We start from the raw sequence: 23058 nt of genomic DNA, 5'->3' as shown, positions 1-23058 counted from the left end.
TGATCTGAAGGGTGACTGTCTGTGGTGATGCTCTCATCAATCTCAGTGTAAGAAGTGCAGTGTTATTTCAGTACTGTAAGAAATATCAGCCAAGATTATTAGCTCATCTTGGAGTATATCTTAATCTCAAACTGACTCTTGTTTAGTCACAGAGTTATACAGCACGGAAACAGGCCCTTCAGCCCAACTCGTCCACAGTATCCAAGTTTGCCTGCGTTTGGCCCATATCCTTCTAAACCTTCCCTATCCATGCACCTGTCCAAATGTCCTTTAAACATTGTAATTGTACCCGCCTCTACTACTTCCTCTGGCAGGTCGTTCCATATACCCTCTGTTGCCCTTTAGGTCCCATTTAAATCTCTCCCCTCTCACCTTAAACCTGCACTCTCTAGTTTTAGACTCCCCTAGCCTGGGAAAAAGACTACGACCATCCACCTTACCTATGCCCCTCATGACTTTATAAACCCCCTCAGCCTCCTTCACTCCAGGGTAAACCGTCCCAGCAACACCCTCCATTGTTTGGGGAATGAAACTGGCCTCAGCTCACAAATCCAAGTAAGCTGTACTCCCAGCTCTCACGGTGGAGTGTAAGAAGCAGATTGACTTTGGCTTTGGTGGTCCCAGAGAAGCACCACCTAGTCACACCAGCAGGCCGGTGAATCTATGGAGCAGTTCCACAGCATTATGAGGGACGAAAAAAATGAAAATTAAATGGATGAAATGAAATTTATTTAAATAAGCCTCATCCAATAACATTTCTATTATATAGCACGGATTTTGGTTCATGTGCAGTAAAGAGAACTCATCACCAATATAAACATTTGCAGTGAGATGCCCTTCAGTGCAAGTGCAGCTTACCTGACTGTTGTGCTCTCTTCTTTGACTGTTCCATCAATGACACTGCTGTGGTCAATGTCAGACTGAGGTGACGGGGCACCCAGAATAACCGAAGAGCGGGAATCGCGCCGGCCCTTTCGGTGGCCACCCGAGCGACGTTTGTCACGGTCCACCTCGGCTTTCTCTACTTTGTCTTTCTTAGATTTCCCTTTGTGCTGAACTGTTAGCTCCTCCTGTACAACCAACATGGTGATAAACAGTGCAGCTGTCTACAGAGCTCAAAGAGACAAACCTGTATTGCTACATCACCTTTCATGAGCTCAAAACATCCAGTCATTGAAGTACAATCCAAGCACAGTCACAGAAAATGCTGGAACCCAGCCACTCTTTGTTCCCGCTCACTCACTGACCGGATAACCCTGTTTACAGTTTATCCCCATGGCCACCCTGGTCTTACCCTCTCAGAGACACCCCCTCCCCCATCCTCTCTGCAACTTAATGAGCTTCTTTTGTCTTCTGTCAAAGGGTCTTTGAACTGAAATATTAACTCTGTTTCCCTTCACACAGATGCGGGCTGACCTGCTGAGTGTTTCTAGCATTTTCTGTTTCTGTTTTAGATTTCCAGCATCTGCGGGTTTTTTTTTTATTTCTGAGGTGCAGTCACTTTCGTACTGCAGCACAGCAGCCAACTTGTGTCCGAGAAGCTCTGACAAATAGCAATGGGATGCTTCTCCCCAGGCACCTTCCCCTGTAACTGCAGGAGGTGTAACACCTGTCCCTTCACCTCCTCCCTCACCACCAGCCAGGACCCCAAACCGCCCTTCCAGGTGAGGCAGTCAACACCTCTGATGTTGTCTTACCTTAATCACTGGGACCACCAGTTCAGATCTATTCTCCAATGTCTTACCTTAACCACTGGGACCGCCAGTTCAGGCTCTTGTTCGGGCTCTTTCTTATCTTCAAGTAACAATTTTCCTTCTTCTACGTTAGGTGAAAGCGAGAAGTGGCTCAGCACATCCTGTCCTGAAACGGGCTTCCGTTCTACAGGGTACTTCACCACTGAAAACAAGGCAGGTGGTGGAATAGGGGGGCCACTCGGACCCAAGCCCAGGCTGTCTAACATCTACACAAGGAAAATCAACATGAAATGAATAATTATCAGGAAGGAGGTAAAATACTCATAGTTAAGCTCCAACAATACATCTTTTCCTGATACAAGGTGCAGGAGGCAACTTTGTTACTTCTACTCTTAAAGTACATTTATTAGCGGGAGAGTCATGAACAAGGGGACAGAGCTACAAAACAGGGGGCCGGTCATTTAAAACTGAGGTGTGTAGAAATTCCTTCTCTCAGAGGGGGGTGAACCTCTGGAATTCTCTGCCCCTGAGGGTGGTGGAGGTCAGATCATTGGATATATTTAAGGTGGAGATAGATAAATATTTGACAGGTTGAAGAATTGAGGGCTGTGGGGAACTGGCACAGAAGAGGAGTTGAGGCCAGCGTAGATCAGCCATGATCATATTGAATGGTGGGATAGGTTTGAGGGGCCGAGTGGCCGACTCCTGCTCCTGTTTTCTTGTGTTCTTGTTTATGCACTTATTTTATAGTAAAGAGGATATTGTCTTTCTCTCTTCATTGCTGTGAGGGATACAGGAGACTATTTCTCTCTCTCTTTGAACATGCTTACTGGCAACTTAAAGAACAGCAGCTGATCTTTCTGCTAATATTCTATGGGAATAGAAGCCAGCAAGAGTTGTGCATGACTTTGAAAGCCGGAGGAAATGAAGCCCAGAACAAGAGCTGGATTCTGTACTCTTTTTTAGGTCTCCCTCTGTCTTTTCTCATTATGTAGCTGGCAGCTCCATGGCTCCCTGTAAACCTCTGATGCATCACCTATTTGACTGGCATCTGTGAGCATCTGTCTGCTATCCTTCCCTAATGGCCATCGCCATTGGAGTTATGGAGACACCGAATGCAGTCGGGACTGGGAAACCAGGCTTTCCATTTCTAGGCCAGGAAACTGATCAAGACAATGCTGCTAGCATTTCCTTTAGGATCACCCTGCACCAAATTACTTCTGATTTTCTTTCAAATAAGTTAGTGGTAATTGTGAGATCGGTAATTATTGTGCAATTGTTCCTGTCCAATTGCTATCTGGAAAGGATCTCTTCTTGACACCCAGCTTCCTATTTCTCATCTAAATCCAACTGCTCAGCAACAACATTTGAAAGTACAGCGTGTACTGCTGACGCTGGGTTGCCTCACCGCCTTTCAATCCCTCCATGGCCTCAATATGTCTGGTAGACTGAAACCATTATCTTGGGTCTTTACAAATTCTGCTCCCTGCCCATCATTTCCATCTCTCTCCCCAGAAACTCTGTGAGGTTGAATTAAGCTGGTCAGATGAGCTCTGAAGCACACACTTGTGCCTTCAGTAAGGTTGCTTAGATCCACTTTGACTCAACTACCCATTGCCTCAGCTCATCTACTGCTAACACCTGGTGTACCTCTAGACTTAACTACTTCAACACAATCCAGTCTGCCCTCCCCATTCTACGTTTAGTAAGTGACATCCAAAACCCTTTTCCATCTGCCCTGATCTGTGTTGTCCCATTCCCCCTACACTCCCCCCCCACCTCCCAATCGCACCCAGTGAAAGAACATGTCAGTCTTAAAGCTCTTATTCTTGATTTCCTACCCCTCTAACGTTCTCATCCTCCCCATCTCTGATCCAACAATGTTTCGGGGTACCTTTGCTCCTCCAGTTTTGTCCTCTTGATCATTCCTGATTTCTCAGCACTGTCGGCTGTGCCTACGGTCCCCTCAGTTTGGGATTCCTTAACTAAAGTTTGTAGCCTCTTTACCTTTTTCTCCTTTATGACAGTGCTCAGTTTTTGCCTCAATACCCTTGGACGATCATTCCATGTCGGTCAGCGTCAAACCTTCTTTGATTACACTCCTTTAGAACACACCAGGATGTTAAAGGAAGCAGAGGAATACTTTGCAATAATCCTCATAAACAAAAAGAACACTTCAAAATCATGGCACTAAAGGAAGAGAACTTGAGTAAAGAGTTTAAATAGCTGGCAGCATTCAAAATGGAAAAGACACCCAGTGCATGTGGAATGCCTCCTCAGCTGCTGCAAGAAATTAGAATGGAAATGGTGGAGGTCATTGTCACAGTTTCTCAGATCACCTTGGAAGTGGATGTGGTGTCAGATATATATTGAATTGTTGCGAGTGTGGCAACTCCCTTCAAAAAAGAGGAGGGATAAACCAGGTAACAACAGCCAACATTGGCAGCGAGAAGATACAGTCTGCTGCAAAGCTACCTGGCACAACTTGGAACGACACAAGTTAATAAATGTCAGCCAGTTTGGATTTCTTAAATACAACTTATCATTGACTAACTTGATTGAGTTCTTTGTTGAAGTGATGGAGAGGGGTGACAAGGATAAGTTAACAGAAAGGAGTTTCAAAAGGCATTTGGTTAAGTATTATAAAATAGACTTATTGAAAGAGTGCTATTGGAGCATAATCACAGATCAAGCACGGTGAAAGTGGCAGGGAACATTGCAGGGGCTTAAGGAACTTAGGTGCGGCACAGCATGAGAGAATAAATCCAGTCCAAGCTTGGCAAGAATTGGAGATTATCAAGGAGCGTAAATACGGCACGTGCATGAAGAGAGGATCAGATACAGCTCGAGCCTGGGAAGAGGATTGAGCAGCATGAAAGCAAAGTGGCTGCAGAGAGGGTATAACACAGGGATCAAGGATATAAATACAGCTTAAGCCATGGAGCATCAAGGGAAGATCAAGGAGGACAGGCTTGGAGAGGGCATTGAACGAAGGTGGAGCGAGGAGCTGAGTTGCCGCATGGCATGGAAACGGCATTGCAGAACACACGCAGGAGCAGAACATCCCTGGAGGGTCGAGCAGCATCAGTACAGGTGGTGAGAGTGACAGATGGTAATGTTGAGCATTAATATAACACTGGCACAAGAGAGCAAAACGGGAGGGTTGAGGAGTACGAACGGGGCACGGGATGAGGTTTGATCAACAGAAAGCTTCGTGAGAGGGTCATGGAGTATAAACAGAGAGCAAGGGTGGCACACGCAGGACAGTGCATTGAGGAAGGCAAAGGTAAAGCAGTGAGGTGGGGAGGGTCACAAGAATCAAAATACAGTAAAGGCCTCATGTTACAGTGAAGAATGCAGGAGGGACGAGGAACATAATATAGTGCAGGCATGCAGAGAGACTCAACAATAACAATCAGAGAAACAGAAGTCAGCTCACAACATGAGCAAACAGTGAAGGTCCTGGGATTACTGATGGGCACTTTGCAGGAGTATTTTCGACAACAATTTAGAGTAAGGAGCCTTAAGCCTGACACAGATATGACCGATAACTGGTTTAGCCATTCGCTGCATGCAGCCTGTAAAACTCCATTAGGTCCTACCCTTGTCTGCCCAAACTTCTCAATATTCGAGAACTAAAGACAACCTCAGGCTGCATTCCGTTCCTGCAGTATCTTTGAAAAGCCCTCTACCCTTTCCACTCGATGCTCCCCTCCCTCAGCAAGTGGGTGGTGCTGATGGGCGGCTCTGCTCCCAGGACGGTGACCATCTGATGACTGCCTCTGCTGTTTTCCTGACTTCCCCAGGATGTTGGGACAAACTTCTGACCCAACTTGTTAGCAGTCACTCCACTCTGGTTTCTTCAAATCAGCCTTCATCGGCCCTCTTTCTCTCTCTCTTTGAAAACAACTTCTCACTTACAACCTCCTGTTCCCCTTTGAACCATCATATCTATCATGTCTATCCTTTTCAGCAGCAGAGTAGTGCAGTGGAATCGTGCTGGGCCCATAACCCAGAGGTCGATGGATCGAAACCAACCTCTGCTACTTCCCTTGTTGGCATCAGCCATACTCCATCAGTGCCTTTGTGGCGGCACGGTAGCACAGCGGTTAGCGCAACGCTATTACAGCGCCAGCGATCGGGGTTCGATTCCCGTCGCTGTCTGTAAGGAGTTTGTACGTTCTCCCGTGTCTGCGTGGGTTTCCTCCCGGTGCTCCGGTTTCCTCCCACATTTCAAAGACGTACGGGTAGGTTAATTTGGGTTTAAAATGGGTGGCGCGGACTCGTTGGGCCAGAAGGGCCTGTTACCATGCTGTAAACAAAACTTAAAATTTTAAAAGTTAAACTTGAATTCCTGCAATCAGGTTTCTAACACTCCAATATCAAATTGTAGATTAAGACAATGATGCCCTATGTGACTGTGCTAAAACTTACTAATCCTTCCCAACCTGTTCATATATTCTTCAAATGTGAGGGAAGGCCCACCATTTTTTTTGCTCTGGTGGCATCCAGAAAATTATTTCCGATAGCTTCTCTTCCATGACTCTTTACCATTTTGCATCTACCTCTGCCACTCAGATCACCATGAACATCTCCTCCAACGACATCCAGTTCCACCTCACCATGACTCCCCTTGGCCTTCTCACTGTCTCTAAAATGTCAGAATGCCAATTCTCGCTTCCTCCAACTGAATACTGAGATGATTGAAGCCAACAGCTATTTCCAGGCCACCGACTCCATCTCCCTAAGATCTGTCAGAAACAGAACTTAGTGTTACATGTGACCTGGAGATTCTTTCAGATCACATAAACATGCCATAATTAATTTCACCTACACATTATCAATTGACTCTGTCTTGTCTTAACTCAATCTCCTGAACACTCCAGTGTCCCCCTTCCTTGCTTTAATCTCTATGAACTTAAATTCATACAAAACCTTGAAGTTTGTGTCCTAACTTGCACCCAACTCTTTACGTCCTATCAGTCCTGATGCAGGGTTTTGACCCAAAACATCGACAATTCCTTTCCCCCCAACAGATGCTGCTCGACCCGCTGAGTTCCTCCAGCAGATTGTTTGTTGCTCCAGATTCCAGCGTCTGCAGTCTCCTGTGTCCCTGGTTCTACTTTCCCTGGCTTGCTCAATGTCAGTGGCTCCCACTTCCCTTTTTTTTTATATAAAGTTCTCATCCTTGTTTTCACTGGGATCTCTACAATCTCCTCCAGACAGCTCTGATATATCAGCACAGCACCAAACCTGGCCTCTCAATCATCCCAGACTGTAACTGCTCCATCACTGGTGACCAGGCCTTCAGATGCCGAAGCTCTGAGATCAGGATTTCCTCTCTAATTCTCCCCATATCTCTTTCCTCTTTTAAAATGCTCCTTAAGACCTCTCTCTTGGTCATTTGTTCTGCCACCTCCTTAGACAGTTCCATATAAAACTCTATTTGGTCACATTTGTTTAGATCAGGCTTTGGACATCTCGGCCATTAATGGCTGTGTGGAAAGACAAACTGTTGCAGGGGTAGGGGATGCTAACTACAAAAGGATCCAGAATTTTACTGAATAAGAATCTGGTGTACGTAAATATTTAACAAAGAAGGAGATAGGAGTTAAAGGACTTTTATGATACAAGGCTTACACATATTAAATGTAGACAAAATAGAACAGTTAGCTAATAGTGAGTACTGCGTACCTCCATTATACCATATAGATCAATGCATTGTTCAGAAGATAAAAATATGAATCAACTGCTAGAATTCTTGATTTGGGTATAGCAGGCTGGCTTCCATCCAATGGACCATCCATGGTAAACTAGGCAAATGTGATAAAAAGGTGAAAGCACAGTGCAGCGCAGGCAGGTGCTCAGAAAATAATTTACTGAGCACCTGAGGGCAAGAGCTGTACTTGCCAAAAGGAAAGGCAAGGTTGACTAAAGAGGTGTGGCATGACAGAAAACATACAAAGAGGGTAAAACTTGTGGAAATCCTAACAGTTGGGGGAATACAAGGAAATAAAAACAGCAAAAGATAACTAAAAAGAGGAAAAGCACCTTGCAAAGGATATAGAAATGGACACATTGGCACTTTTACAATTATATCGGGAAAAGAGGGAGGTCAGGAAGAATCTGGGAGCTTAAAAGACAGACAATGGGGACCGTGTAACGAAAATTGAAACACGTCGGCCTTGCTGGCGACGTGCATCATTACTTACAGGAGAGGAACAGAATAGGATGCTGAACAAGATGAGAAATCTATGATGTCATGGGCAGCACAGTGGCACAGCTGGTAGAGCCACCGTCTCAGAGACCCGGGTTCAATCCTGACCTCTGGTGCTGTCTGTGTGGAGTTTGCACGTTCTCCCTGTGACCACGTAGAGTTCCTCCGGTTTCCTCCCACATCCCAAAGAAGTCTGGGTTGGTCGGCTAATTGGCCGCTGTAAATTGCCCCTATTGTGTAGGTGAGGGGTAGAATCTGGGGGAGTTAATGGGAATGTGGGGAGAATTAAATGGGATAAGTGTAAATGGGTGGTCGATGGCCGGTATGGACTCGCTGGGCTGAAGGGCCTGTTCCCCCATATCCCTCTATGACTATGATTCTAATATGGAAGCAAGGAAAATTGATATAAGCAAAATAGAGATAATGAAGAAAGGAATGGCACCAATGAGTGACAAACCCCTTGATCCCTTCTCAGGATTCTGGAGGAATGTTGCAGATGCCCAAATTCTCCAAATTTTGAAGAACTGCTCCAAGATTGAAAAACAGTGCTATCAAAACACAAATTCACGGAACAGAATTATTGAACTATTATGCCACTAGAATCCACTATTCAGACCACCATCCACACCATTCCTTGTCCCATCACCCTATCAACCTCATTCTCCGTTTCTCTCCACACCATCGTGCGAGTTATTCTCTCCCAAGTGCCCATGAAGGTCCAAGGTGTGAGCTGGGTATGACAGATTGGGAAACGGCATTGAAAGGGATGGCAGTAAACCAGCAATGACTAACATTTAAACTAAATGCAGGTTCAATGTTTGCCTTTAGTACAAGAGGATTGGGTGAAAGAGAAAGGACTTCTTGCTCCAAATGTATAGCATTCTCGTGAGACCACATCTAGAACATAGTGCACAGGTCTGATCTTCTTATCGGAGGAAGGATATATTTGTGAAGGGTCACCAGATAGATTCTTGGATTGCAAGTTTGTCATACGAGGAGTGATGAAGAAGATTAGGGCCTGTCTCCTCCAGAGTTTCAAAGAATGAGAGGGATTTCATTTAAATGCACAGAATTCTTATGGGGCTTGACAAAGCGGATGTGGAGTTAATGTTTCCTCTGGCCGAGGTGTCCAGGATTCAAATTAAGGGGGTCAACTACACAGGACTGAGATGAGATTTCTCTCCCCTAATGATGATGATTTTTTCAGAATTCACCGACTAAGAGGGCCGTGGAGCCTCAGTCGCTGAGTACGTTCAAGACAGAAATGAATAGCTTCTGAGAGGGGAAGAAGATCAGGGGACATGCGGTTAGTGCAGGAAAGTGGTGCTGAGGTAAAAGGTCAGCTGTGGCCCACTCCTGGTTCAACTTCTTATATTTTTAGCTAATTCTCTTCTAAAGGCACCAGTTTCCACCATCCTTACAGGCAGTGAGCTCCAGATCCTAACAATTCTCAAAGAAAAAAGAAGTGCTTGTACCTCTTTGTACTTTTGCCTAAAATTTTCAAACTGTGCCCACTGGGTCTTGAACCATGCTGAACCAATAGATATAGGTTTGCTCTATTTACTCCACCTATACCAGTCATGATCTTATATCCCTCCAACAAATGTCCTCCAAATCTTTGTTCCAAGGAGAAGAACCCCAGGTTCCCCCAGTCTAACCTGAAAGCTGAAATCCTTCATCACTGGAATCATTCTGGTAATTTTTTTCTTAATCCACTCTAGACCCTTCCACCTTTGCTAGGATGCACTGACTACAACTGGATGCAATATTCTACTCATGGCCTAAAAGGTTTTTCAACACAACTTCTCTGTTTTTATACTCTCTGCCTCTTTTTGTGAATGCCAGAATCTCACACACTTTACTAACTGTCCTTCAACATCCCTGCCACTTTCAAGGACATATACACATGCACACACAGGTCTCCCTGTTTCTGTGCATCAGCAATGTGCTGCTCATGACAATCTGAAGAAGTTAGTATTAGGTAAAAAGCTTCTTGTTATCTTAGCAGGAAGAGTAGAAAACTGAAGGACTGTAAGAGTTTTAGAACCCAGCAAAGTGTCAACAAGGCCTTGACTAAGAGGGAAAAAACCTGAGAATAAGCTAGCAAGTAAAGTTAAAAGAGATTGCAAGAGCTTTTACGTTATGTGGGAAGAAAAAGGGTTAACACAAGACCCTTAAAGCTAAACTTACTCAATCTAAGAGCTATTTTTCCTTTCCTAGTTTCCTCTTTTGACCTCCGTTCTGAACTTCTTTTTACTTCAGGTAATTTCAACCTTGACCTCAATTTGCTCTGTGGTCTCCCCTCTAAGTTTGTTATTCAGTTTTTCACCCTCAACCTCTCTCCACATGTATGATGTATGAAAGCAAGAGTATTTTTAGAAGATGAGAGACCAGTAATTGGGATGCGGAGGAATTTGGTCATCCTCACACAGGAATCACAGAGGTTAGCATGCAGGCACAGCAAACAGTTAAGAATCGACAAGTGAGGAGTACAGGGGTTGGAGAAAAGACAAGAGGACAGCCAACACTACTAAATGGACCAGAAACATCAACTCCTCATCAAGCCCGTAAGAATTTCATACATTCCATGAGATCACCTTTTATGCTTCCAAATTCAGACAATTTGGCTCAGTCTCCTTACATTGTCTTCACACGAGAGACCTGGAGAAGAGAAGACCTGCACACAATATTCCAGAGGTGGTCTCTCGAGGCCTGACGTAATTGATGCAAGACATTTCTACTCTTATATTTAAATCCTCTTGCAGTAAAAACCGATGTACTACTCGAACTGCTTGCTGTACCTGCATACTAATTTCCAGTTATCTGTGTACAAGGACACCTAGGTCCCTCTGAGCACCAGCACCTTTCAATCTCTGTGCTTTTCTATTCTTTTCCATCTCATTGTTTTCCACATTATATTCCATCTGCCTTGTCCTTGTCTAATTACTCAATAAATCCATAGATTTTTCCACAGACATGGGACAGGAAAGTGAAGTATTGAATGGAGGAGCAGACTAAATCAATGTGGGACCTAATCCAGTTCCTATTTCATGTTATAATAAGTAATAATATAAGTTGATGTGACCTTCCCTGATCATTCATTATCTGGAAGATATTCTTTGGAGTGCCTAACCTCTAGTAGATAAGGTGTGGATTGGGAGCAGGCAGAAACTTAGAGAAGTGGTTAGCATGGAGCCTTGCCTTGAGACTTCCACATCCAGTGTAAAACCCAGTTTAAAGAACCCCAAGTATTCAATGACCTGTTAAAGCACCATATTATGCCAAGGGAGCATTGCTTGTATCAATACCTCTTCTACTGATGGTATTTTGCCAGTGTCCAGAACAATTTTCCCAATGTTTTCCTCGGGATCGTTCACAGACAGTCTGACCTGAGGCACTCCAATACTTTCTTCCTTCTCTGCCTTCTCTGTACTTTCCACAGCTTCTCCATCTGCCACGACATCAGACTGTGGGGAACTGATAGCTTTCTCCTCTCGGAGCCTCTCCTGTCTTTCTCTCTCAACCTTTTCCTTCTCCAGACGATCTTTCTCAGCTCTTTCCTTCTCCGCTCTCTCCTTCTCCAGCTTCTCGTGTCGCTCCTTCTTTCCCTTTTTGCTGGAGGGGACAGGCCGTTCTGTGGATTGCTCTTCCCCTGCACTTTGGCCATCCTCGGATGGTGGGAGAAGAACAGTTCCTTGCGATCTGTCCCAGAATTCCAGAATTTGGGAGATTTTCTTCTGATGACGATCATACTTCTGAAATCTCAGGAACAGTTGTTTCTCTGGGCTTCTAGGCACCTCATCCTCTGGGAATAAATTGGACTTTTCCAATAATGCCTGACTCATTTTAGCATCCTTGCTCCTTCTCTTTTTGGTTCCTTCTTCTGTTTCACCGCGCTCTAGTTGGATGGATTCATTATGATCTGCGATGGCAGCTTTGGTTTCAGGGGCCTCAGTCTTCATTGTTGAAATATTTATGCTCTGTAGAAAAATACAAAAACAAAACCAACAATGTGATTTGTTCTTCAATCTGCAAAAGCTTTGGGAATGACCCTCCTTCTCTTACTTCTCCCAGTGTTTGATATTTACTATGACTCCACAGTGACGCATCAAGAAGTTAGACTTCCTTATCTACATCAACCACAGTTGGCTAAGGAAGCTCAGCTTGCTTGAGGCTTGCAGTAATTTAGGACTGTTTGCAGAACCACTATATTTCCACCCCAGTTTCCATTCCAAATCGAGAACAGATCAGTGGGATGCAGTGAGTTCATCCAGAAGACCTTTATGTTCAAGCCAATAATGTTGTTGTGGCACCCTGGGCATTTCACCCAGATTCCTGGAAGAACCTACAATGGCTGAGATGTGACATAAGAAAGTGGGAAAGTAGCAAGGTTGCCTAAGAGACAGTCACCAACTCCAGAGGGACTGATGACTAAGGAGATTCTGGCCTTCCTCCTCAGTGGCAGAACAAGATGAAGCTAGGTTGTTCCTTTAAGCTTTCTCAAGGCTCTGAGCTGGTGTCAGAAAGCAGGGAAAGAATGTGACAACCACGCTGTATATTTCTGCTCAGTCTGATGTACATTTTTCTAGCACCTTGAATCCAAAGAATAAAATTCCAGAACCCTTCAGGGCAGCACAGTGGCACAGCAGATAGAGCTGCTGCCTCATAGGCACCAGAGCCCTGGGTTCAATCCTGACTTCTGGCCCTGTCTGTGCGGAGTTTGCACGCAGTCCCTGCGCCTGCGTGGGTTTCCTCCGGGTGCTAAGGTTTCCTCCCACATTCCAAAGACGTGCAGGTTGGTAGGTTAATTGCCACTGTAAATTGACCCTAGTGTGTAGGTGAGTGGTAGAATGTGGGGGGAGTTGATGGGAATGTGGGGAGAGTAAAAAATGGGATTAGTGTGGGGTTAATGTAAATGGGTGATTGATGGTCAGCACAGACTCAGTGGGCTAAAGGGCCTGTTTCCCTGCTGTGTCTCTCCCTCTCTCTCTCTCTCTCTCTCTGACTCTATGACTCTAAACCCAAGAAATACCACTCGACACACCAAAAATATGATTGTATACACTTTAAACCGAGGAATATCCTTCCAGAATTTTAAAATAAGACAGCCTACACCAGAAACAAATCCAGGAAGTGTATCAGAGAATGTAACCGTGCAACTCAGGCTTGAAATCCAAGGAACCAAATTTATAATCATTGACTTATTTCTCTGTTGCTTCAATTCATGCCATCTGGTGATGCTGGTTTCTCTAAGGGCAGCACCACTCCCCACTGGTTAACACATCTTCTCTGTCTGTGGGAAGGGAGGCAGTAAATTTTGCCAGAATGCTCAGTTACAGAAAAGTACTGAGCCTGAACTGTCATCAGCTGAGGTTCTCACAGGCACAATCCCGCTGAAGTCATTGGCAACAGTGAGGTAACAACATCAGCAGCAGGTAACCCAATGGTACTTCATCCTTTTAGCCTACTCTAGGTGGCCCATCAGCTGAGAGGTACAGGTTCAAACCCGGGATTAACAGGCATGTCTGGTTGTGCTACATCAGTGCCACTGAGGAGCAAAGGAACACAACATTTAAAGTGCAATATTTCACTGTAAGGTAACAGAAAAATTACATGAATATAATGGTAAATATCATTATTTATACCTTAAAGTTGGTGAGACTGCCACAAAAAAAAGCTACATTATGGGTTTGTTCCTTTTGATTGTACTGGTGAGAAATGGAAGGGAAAGTCAAGAGCCCACTGAGAATGATTCACACTGAATCAACTGTACCAACCCTATTTGGATTGGACATAATGGTCCATCTCTGGCTGGTTACCAGAAGGGAGGAGTCTGGATACGCCCCCACCCCATTCCTGAGTGGTGATCTCAAGTCTTGAAAGATCAGGATAACAAAAGCATGGAGTCTTTTCAGGCTTAGCTTTCCAGGTAAGCCTGTTGCCCTACCATCCTTGCACTCGTCTGCAATTTCTTTGTGTCGTCCTTGACATTCACTTCTTTTCTTCCCTTTTTGGACTTCTTCTTCAGCCCTTCTTCCTCCCGCAGCCTCTCCATTTCTTCCCTCAGTTTCTGCTCCCGTAGCTGTCGTTCATGAATCTTATTCAAAACCCTGGACACAGAAATATTGTTATCGTTCAGAACTATTCATCCCGGACACAATCTCTGCAACACTGACACAAAGGTGACCGAGCCCAAAGGTGCAGCAGGTAAATTATCAGCCAGTGAAATTCTTAGTGACCTGGTCCATGCCAGAAGCATGCAGGCTTCCAAAAATTTTAGATAAATTGCTGTATGGTAGCTGATATAAACTTAGCTTCTTGTATCAGACATAGGAGCTCATTGGAACACCACTTCTGCTCTCTCTGGCCCATGGTTTTCAAGGAACAAAGGGGGAGCAAGGAAACAGTCAACACCTTCAGCACAGTGACTCACCTGTGTCCCAGCTCCATCTGCCAACTTTGGGTTTTGAAATCTTCACCCAAACTCAACAGTTTATGGGGCAGAAAAGCACATACTTTGAGTGGAAAAGAGTTTCCTGCCTGTCGTATGACACACCTCCTTGCTCTAGACTTCCCTACCAGGTGAAATAGTTTATATTTACCCCTAAAACTCCTTTCATCATGATAGGCGTGGATAGAGTAGATAGCTAGAGTCCCATGGTAGGGGTGTCTAACAGTAGGTTTTGTGAGGGGGAGGAGGTTTAGAGGAGATCTGAGGGGTACATTTTCCATGCAAAACGTAGTTGGTGTCTGGAATGAGCTGCCAGAGGAGATGGGGGGAGGCAGGAACAGTAACAACATTTAGAGTCACAGAGATATACAGCATGGAAACCGGCCCTTCAGCCCATCTCATCCATGCTGATCAAGATGACCATGTAAGCTAATCTCATTTGCCAGTGTTTAGCCCATAAACCTCTAAATGTTTCCTATCCACGTACCTGTCTGAAGGTCTTTTAAATGTTATAATTGTACCTGCCTCTACCACCTCCTCTGGCAGCTCTTTCCATCTACCCACCACCCTCTGTGTGAAAAACCTGACGCTCAGGTCCCCTTTAAATCTTTCCCCTCTCACCTGAAACCTATGCCCTCTAGTTTTAGACTCCCCTACCCTGGGAAAAAGACAGTGACCCTCCACCTTATCTGTTTATAAACCTCTATAAGGTCACCCCTCAGCCTCCTTTACTCCAGGGAAAATAGTCCCAGCCTGTCCGGTCTCTCCTTACAATTCAAGCCCTCCAGTCCTGGCAACATCCTTGTGAATCCTTTCTGCACCCTCTCTCACTTAATCACATGCTTCCTATAGCATGGTGACCAGAACTGCCCACAATGCTTCAAGTGTGGTCTAACCAACGTTTTGTGTAACTGTAACATAACGTCCCAACTCCCACACTCAATGCCAGGCACCTGGACAGGTACCTGAATAAGCAGGGCATAGAGGGATATGGAATTAATGCAGAGAGGTGGGATTTGTCTAGATAGTCACGATGGTCAGCATTGATGTGGGGGGCCGAAGGGCCTGTTTCTATGTTGTACAACTCTATGATTCCCTGACCTTTTAAACTGAGAGGCCCAGAAACCAATGGTCAATGAGAGCATGGCGATGAAACTTCTCCCTGACAGAATTGAAGTACAAATGTTTTACAATGTATATGAACCATCCTGATAGTCCTAAGGGAAAATCTTTAGTTCAAATATTTGACAGACTGCTGCGCCTTATATCAGAATAACAGTGTTCACCATTGAATAGGTCACACAGGAAAGCAACCAGAAAGAAAGGTCCTGACCAATATTTTCCAGAACATTAAACATATCTTCACCAAAATGGAAAAATAAAACTGCACAGAAAATATACACTCCAAAACCATTATACACAAGGTGGTCAGATAAGAATAAGGCCAAGTTGCCAGCGTTGAAAATGAAAGCAACAGGTTCATTTCAGTGACTGTGGGATAGACTTCAGAGGAGAAAGGCTTGACGAAGAACAGTGGGAAGGGGCTATGTACAGCATTTGCAGTGGCAGGGACTTGCCACTCCTCTGTGCTGTAAGTCCCTGATATACAACTATCTCACTGTGTGATGACAGAAAGCATTTCTTCACACAGGTCACAGAATCATAGTCATTGAGAGATACAGCACGGAAACAGGCTCTTTGGCCCATTGAGTCCATGCTGACCATCCAGCACCCATTTTTACACTAATCCTACCCTAACCCATTTTATTCTCCCCACATTCCCACCAACTCCTCCCATATTCCACCACACACCCACAACAATGGGGAAAATTTACAGCGGACATTTAACCCACCAACCTGCACGTCTTTGGGATGTGGGAGGAAACCGGAGTACTCGGGGGGAACCCACGCAGTCGCAGGGAGAACGTGCAAACTCCACACGGACAGCACCAGAGGTCGGGATCGAACCTGGGTCTCTGGAGGCAGCTGCCCTAATAGCTGAGCAACCGTGGTTAGTGAAAATCTGAAACACTCTCCCTTGAGAAGCTGTCTAGGCTAATTGAAAAGCCTGAAATTGAGGTTGACTGAGCTTTGTGGGTTATAAAGGACGGACATAGAGTCAAGGAGAATAAACCGAGTAAATGAGCAGCTCAGTCATGATTGTATTGTATAGCAGAGCAAATTCTCAGGGCTGAATCTGCTGCCCTTCCTTCCTTGCAAAGAACAGTGAGTAGATCTGTGGGCTCTGACAGTTCTGACAGGTGGGAGTTGTCTCCTCTACTTACTTCTTTCTGCGTTCCCGGAATAAGTTGGCACGTTTGAGGTCAAACTCTGCCCTCTTTTCCTCTGTCAAAGCTTCATATTCATCTTCATCCAACTCTTTTAGGTACGTCCTCTCCTTCTCTGCTTCTTCCTTTGCTAACTGTTCTGTTATTTGATTTAGAGAAACAGACAGGGAGTGATTTAAGCTGGGGATTCTGTATCCAGGTCGATCAACTGCACCTTTAGTATAGAAAGAAAATGGCCCATGGGTTTCACAACAATATTCATCCAGGGTAACTGACAGGGCATTTGCAGGTTCAACAAAACTGGCAAATGTAGAACATCAGCTGTCGATGGTGAGACTTTACATTGAACTTCACTGTGCTGCCCTGCAGGAAGCTGTGTATTTATAAGCATCAGGTGAGGTCAGGACCAGCTGTAACGTTTCCTCATCAACAATCACTGCTGTGTATTTATTATCAGAAGTAAAAGCACGACTTTATAAGGCTTTAAGGTTACCATTGTGTTAAGTACAGACTTATGTGATTGACTTCTCTCTAGGTTGCAGCAACTGTCTTTAAAGACATGTCAAACCTGTCTAGAGGGAGCCCCTTGTGCTTCGGATGGAGAACAGCATCATGTTGATTTGCACATGGAACCATGCACTAACGTGGGACCTGTGTTGTTCCATTGGCATTCCATGATTCTCCCACTCACCCAGACACTACAGGGCAACTAACCTACCAACTGCATGTCTTTGGGATGTGGGAGGAAACTGGAGCATCTGGAAGAAACCCACATGGTCACAGGGAGAACGTGCAAACTCCACACAAACAGCACCCGAGGTCAGGATTGAACCCGGGACTCTAGCATTGTGAGGCAGCCACTCTACTGTCTGCACCACCGTGCCACCCTTATCTGTGGCCCATACGTGCAAGGGGCAACCTTCTGAGAGCTAAGGGAAGAGCTTTCCAAAGATGGAGAGGCAGATAGCGCTTGGTAGGAAGAAGGCATCAAAGAACTCCATGACTCTCTTTGACTTAATCCCACAGCAAACTATCCAGTTCAATGTCTCCATCAGCCCAGAAGATGAAAAGGCAGTATGCCAACCGAAAGTCAGCAAGGCCTCAGGTATGTCTTGGCATAGCACTAAAACCCACCATCCCAACGTCAGCCAGTGAGATGCAGCACACAAACAATGCCTGTGTGTGCGTACGTGTAGAGGCTGGGCTCCAGTCACTGTCAGCCTGTTCACTGAAGTATATGAGAGAATGGGCATTACACCAAACATCCGCAAAACAAAGATCCTCTAACAATCTGCGTCCACTGCACGACACTAACCCCAACAGAAGGGCATTAGTGTGACTCTCGAGCATGCTCCCTCATTTAATAAAATTATGGCTAATCTGATCGTAACCTCAATTCTGCATTCCTGTCACCTCTTGGTTGCCTTTCACGCCCTTGCTTATCCAGTATTTACCTACCTCTGTCTAAAAAATATTCAAAGACTCTGCTTCCACCTGCCTTTTCAGAAGAGAGTTCAGAAGATCCACAACTGAGAGAAAAAATTTCACCTCATCCCTTGAGATGACCCTTATTTTTAAACAGGGGCCCCTCGTTCTAGACATTCTCCCCACACCCACCCTGACAAGACCCCTCAGGATGTCATGTTTCAATCAAGTCCCCTCACACTTTTCTAAACTCCAGTGGATACAAGCCCAGCCTGTATAACCTTACCTGGACATAATATGACCTGGAGATGGTTGGAGCAATCTAACTGAAGAAAAATAACTTTTGTACACAAGTAGTGCATGGAAAACCAGTGCTAACTGACACAATTTACAGGCTTTAACATTTTCCTTCTGCGGTGAAATTTACTTGGATATCAGAGAACAAATAAAACATCCAAACAATCCAAGACCTTCCTCTTGAACTTGTTTTTACCATGCTCAGAAGCAGTTACCAGATCCCCTTTAGAACAAGCATACTAAGACTGCCTTTCTATGGGTCACTGGTAAGTCAGGACTAGTCCCACGCCAGAGACCAACACATAAACATCACTGATACCTCAGTGAAGCATTGAGGTCATATCCAGTCCAGATACATGTAATTGAAATCTTATCTTTCAATTTGTTGTTGCCGTTTTCATAAATCCTGCTCTAAAAACTTGGCATGAATCTGTCAGGTTCACACAGAGGCTAGAGCCCGTTCGTGTGGGAATAATAATGGCAATAAATTGTGTGTAAATGGTACCTTTAACAAAACAAAATGTCCCAGGGTGCTTGACACGAACATCATCAAACAAAATTTCACTTCACGTCACGCAAGATAACAAAAAGCTTGGTCATTTGGCAGGATTTAAGTAGTATTTTAAATAGGAAAGAGACATAACAGGTACAAAGGTTTACTGAGAGAACACTGGAACCAAGGGCTTTGGTAGTTGGGCATAGCTGCCGATAGTGAGCAATGAAAGTCAGTGGGCAGAATAGGAGCAGTGACAGTGCAGACTCACACAGCATGGAGATAGGCCATTTGGCCCTCCAGGTCCATCCTGACCACTGGACACCCATCCATATTAATCCTACCTTCTAGCACTTGGCCTGTAGCTTCTATGCCTAGTGCATGTCTAGACACTTGTTCAATGCTGTCAGTGACTCTGCTTTCACCACTTTCTCCGCCAGTGTGTCCAGGTACTCACTGCTCTCTGGGTGAGAAAGATCCCCCGCAGATCCCCTCTAAATCTCTTCCCCCCTACCCTAAATCTATGTCCTCTAGCTTTATCTACCTCTGATATGGGGAAAGGTTTCCAGCTGTCCACCCTATCTGTACCCCTCACCATTTTGTATACCTCAGTGATCTCCCCTGTCTTGGAGAGTGAAAAAGCTTGGGGATTACAGAGAGCGGAGGCCAAGGAAGGATTTGAAAACAGAAGGCTATGACCCTTAAAATTGTTTAACTGGGACCCAACGTAGCTCAGTACGGGTTAAGTATGACACCACGATTGCAAACCGCCAGGTTCGAATTCAGACAGACCCCAGGTGTGGGATGGAGTCAGGTGACTATGGAATGGAGTTTGTGACTGGGACCAAACACAAAAAGCTGGAAACTCTCCAGCAGATAAAACGATTCCTTGAGGTGACATTGTACCTGTGACCTGTTGTAGTGTAAAACGTCATGGCTGTCATGTGACCGTGACAACACTGACCCCTCTGGCTGGAATGACACCATTGAGCACATGGCCGAAAGCGACACCACTGTCAATCAAGGTTTGGCTCCACCCCATTAGGTAAACACCTTTGTCCTTGCTGGACCACTCGGACTGGTCTGTGCGAGCACCTTTGTTCCTGGGCACATCTACCATTGGCCCATTTAAAACAACTTTGTCCTTGCTGGACCACCCAGCCCCCCAGCAGTATAAAAGTGCTCCACGTTTGGCCTTCTCTCTCTCTCTGTCTCTGAGGATGTTGAGGTAAGCTGTGCACTACATCAGGGCAGTTAGTTAAGGACTCCCGAGACCAAAGAGCCAATGTTTGTCCAGAATCAGGGTGTCCAAACATTGTATTTTTTATTCCTTGATCACTTGTACCCAGTTATTTTTTGTGTGTGTGTGTGTGTGTGTGTGTGTGTGTGTGTGTGTGTGTGTGTGCGCGCGCGCGCGCACACCTCACGCCTATTGCACTTCCCTTCACGTTCACAATCTCCTGCTTGAGAGTGTGCGAGTGTGCATTTGTTCCTTTCCATTCTGTTCCTGCGTCTGTCTTTGTAAATAAAAATTCTCCTTTTTGAAGTACAAAGACTGTGTGTCCAGATCTCTATCTTTAAGATCCAAAAGAACCTTTCTCACAACACCTGTCTGACCCCTGGCACCAATATTCCACCATGCAAGAGCCTGTGTGTGGTGGAACAGATCTTCCACACTTATTTACATTACTCATAATTCCTTACAACATAGGAGGAGTTCTTCAGCCCATTGAAGCTATGCTGGTTCACAGAGAACTCCCACTTCCTTCTGTGAAACATACCCTCACATGCCTGCTCTGATTCTTTTACCACCTGCCTACGTGCACTGGGGGCAGCTTACAGCAGCCAATGAACTCACCAGTTGCCTTTGGGATGTGGGAGGAAACCAGAGAGGCCAGGAAGGGGAAACCCAGCTCATTCGCAGGGAGAATGTGCAGACTCCACACAGAGAGCACACACAAACAGATGTAGAGCTGGCAATGGAAGTGTTGGGCTCCTGATCATGAGGGTGACTGGTGTCGGCAGGGTTGCTGGGGTGCTGAGAGGATGAAGGGCGATTAGGGGATTGGCGCCGGGGTGGGGAGTGGGGAGAGTTGGGAGGTATGGCAAATGCACAGAGAACCCTCAACAAATTTCCATGTGTCCACCTTCAGGTGGAATAAGTGATTAATCACGGTTAGCTGTCCGAGTTTTGATATTATTTCACAGGAAAAACCATGCAATAGAATTTCTCGGCCACCTGCTTTGGCCTTCACCATATTTATTTGGAAAAAGCTTGTTAATTTAAAACTGGAGGTTGGACAAGCCTTCTGAAAAAATGGAGACAGATGGATGGTGGTGAGGTAGAGCTGGGTGCTGTCAGCCTTCAACTGGAAGCTTATGGTGTGCTATCAAATGCTAGGGGTCAGCAAGGTCAACAGAAATAGGAGTGGGTGAAAATAAAAATGGTAAGATATCTATAAGTTATAAGGTTAAATCTAAACATGCTGTGTCAGTACGCAGGGCATTCATTACAAGGTGGGCAAGTTAACAGTGCAAAGTGGTGTAACAATGATTTGATGTGATTGCATGGATGCAGGATAACTCAGACTGGGATATTCAGAATTTAGGGAGGGCACAGAAAATGGAAAAGGAGGTGAGATGACGTTGTTAGTAAAGGGTGAAGTCAGTGCACCAGTGAGAAAGGACATGGGTTCAGCAAAGGAGGACGCAGAATCAGTCTGGGTGGAGCTAGGGAGCACCGAGCAGACATTGGTCGGTGTTGTCAAGAGGCCTCCAAACAGTAGGGGACAGAACCAAAGAGGAAATTGAAGATGCCTGTATCTGCGTGCCTGTGATGCTGCTGCATGCAACTTTTTCATTGAACCTGTACCTCACCGTGCTTGTGCACATGTTTATGTAGCAAGGGTACTGCAGTAATTTCAATGTGGACTGGCCAATCAAAACCAGCAGTAATACTGTGGAGGAAGAATTCCCCCAGAACACTCTACGCAAGAGATGCATTTCACTGTGTGTTTCGATGTACATGTGACTAATAAAGAGATCTTGTCTTATCTTATCTTATCTTATCTTCCTGGAGTGTGGACAGGATGGATTTATGGATCAGTATGCTGGGCAGCAAACTAGGGAACAGTGCAACAAGAGAGGGACAGTTAGTAATGCAGAGATTGGGAAAGAGTGACCATGACATGTTAGAATTCTTCATTCAGTTAGAAAGTGAAGAAGGTCAAACCAAACCTAGGGCCCTAAATCTAAACACAGGAGACTATGAAGGTATGAGGCACGAGTCGGCTATGATAGGTTAGAAAGAATCATTAGAACACATGACAGATAAGCATGAACTGACATTTAACCAACTAATGTAGGAACTACAACAGTTATACATTTTCACCTGGTGTAAAAATGCAAAAGGAAAGCAATGCAACTGTGGCTAACCAAAGAAGATAAGGACAGGATTAGGTCCAAAGAGGAGTCATGCTAGACTGCCAGACAAAGAAGCAAACCTGACAATTGGGAGCAGCTGAGATTTCAGCAAAGAGGAACAAAGAAAATGATTATGCCAGTAGAGTATGAGAGTAAGCTTGCAGGGAAAAATAAAGTGGACTCTACAAACTTCTACAAATATGTAAAAGGAAAAAGAGAGAAATCAATTGCAGTTCCCCTAGAGTCAGAGACAGGACAATTCATAATAGGGAACAGGGATGTGGCAGAGCAATTACATAAATACCTTGGTTCTTTCTTCACAGAAGAAGACACGTGAACTTCCAGAAATGTTAAGGATCCAAGAAATGAATGAATGGTGAAGAGATGACAGAAATTAGTACCAGGATGAAAATGATGCTGGAGAAATTAAAGAGACTGAAAGCTGATAATTCCCAATGCCCGATAATTACATTGAAGGGTGCTAAAGGATATAGCCATGGAAATAGTGGATGCATTGGTTATCATTTTCCAGAATCCTATAGATTATGAAATGGTTCCCACAGACTGAAGGGTGACTAACGTAACCCAACCATTTCAAAAAGGAGGGAGAGAGAAAACAGGAAACTACAGACCAGTTAATCTAACACCGATAGAGAAGAAAATGCTAGACGCTGTTATAAAGGATGAGACAACAAGATACTTGAAAAATAACGAAATCAGCAAGGATTTCTAATGGAGAAATAGTGTTTGACAAACCTACTGGATTCTTC

General features: G+C 44.9%; 1 protein-coding gene across 1 annotated transcript in view; it reads right to left on the bottom strand.

Moving 5' to 3' along the window:
* Window positions 1-23058, bottom strand: part of hydin (HYDIN axonemal central pair apparatus protein) — a 541323-nt gene that overhangs the window by 185783 nt on the left and 332482 nt on the right. The window contains exons 46-50 of the mRNA XM_052028752.1: window positions 16648-16789; window positions 13859-14021; window positions 11220-11891; window positions 1745-1960; window positions 859-1070 (exon numbers count right to left, since the gene is read on the bottom strand). Coding sequence (XP_051884712.1) covers window positions 859-1070; window positions 1745-1960; window positions 11220-11891; window positions 13859-14021; window positions 16648-16789 — 1405 coding nt within the window. The remainder of the gene's footprint in view (window positions 1-858; window positions 1071-1744; window positions 1961-11219; window positions 11892-13858; window positions 14022-16647; window positions 16790-23058) is intronic.

Source organism: Pristis pectinata, chromosome 13 (assembly GCF_009764475.1).
Source record: "Pristis pectinata isolate sPriPec2 chromosome 13, sPriPec2.1.pri, whole genome shotgun sequence".
In the NCBI taxonomy this organism is placed as follows: Eukaryota; Metazoa; Chordata; class Chondrichthyes; order Rhinopristiformes; family Pristidae; genus Pristis; species Pristis pectinata.
The sequence above is the reverse complement of the archived record's forward strand: the minus strand, read 5'-3'. Positions and strand labels throughout refer to the sequence as shown.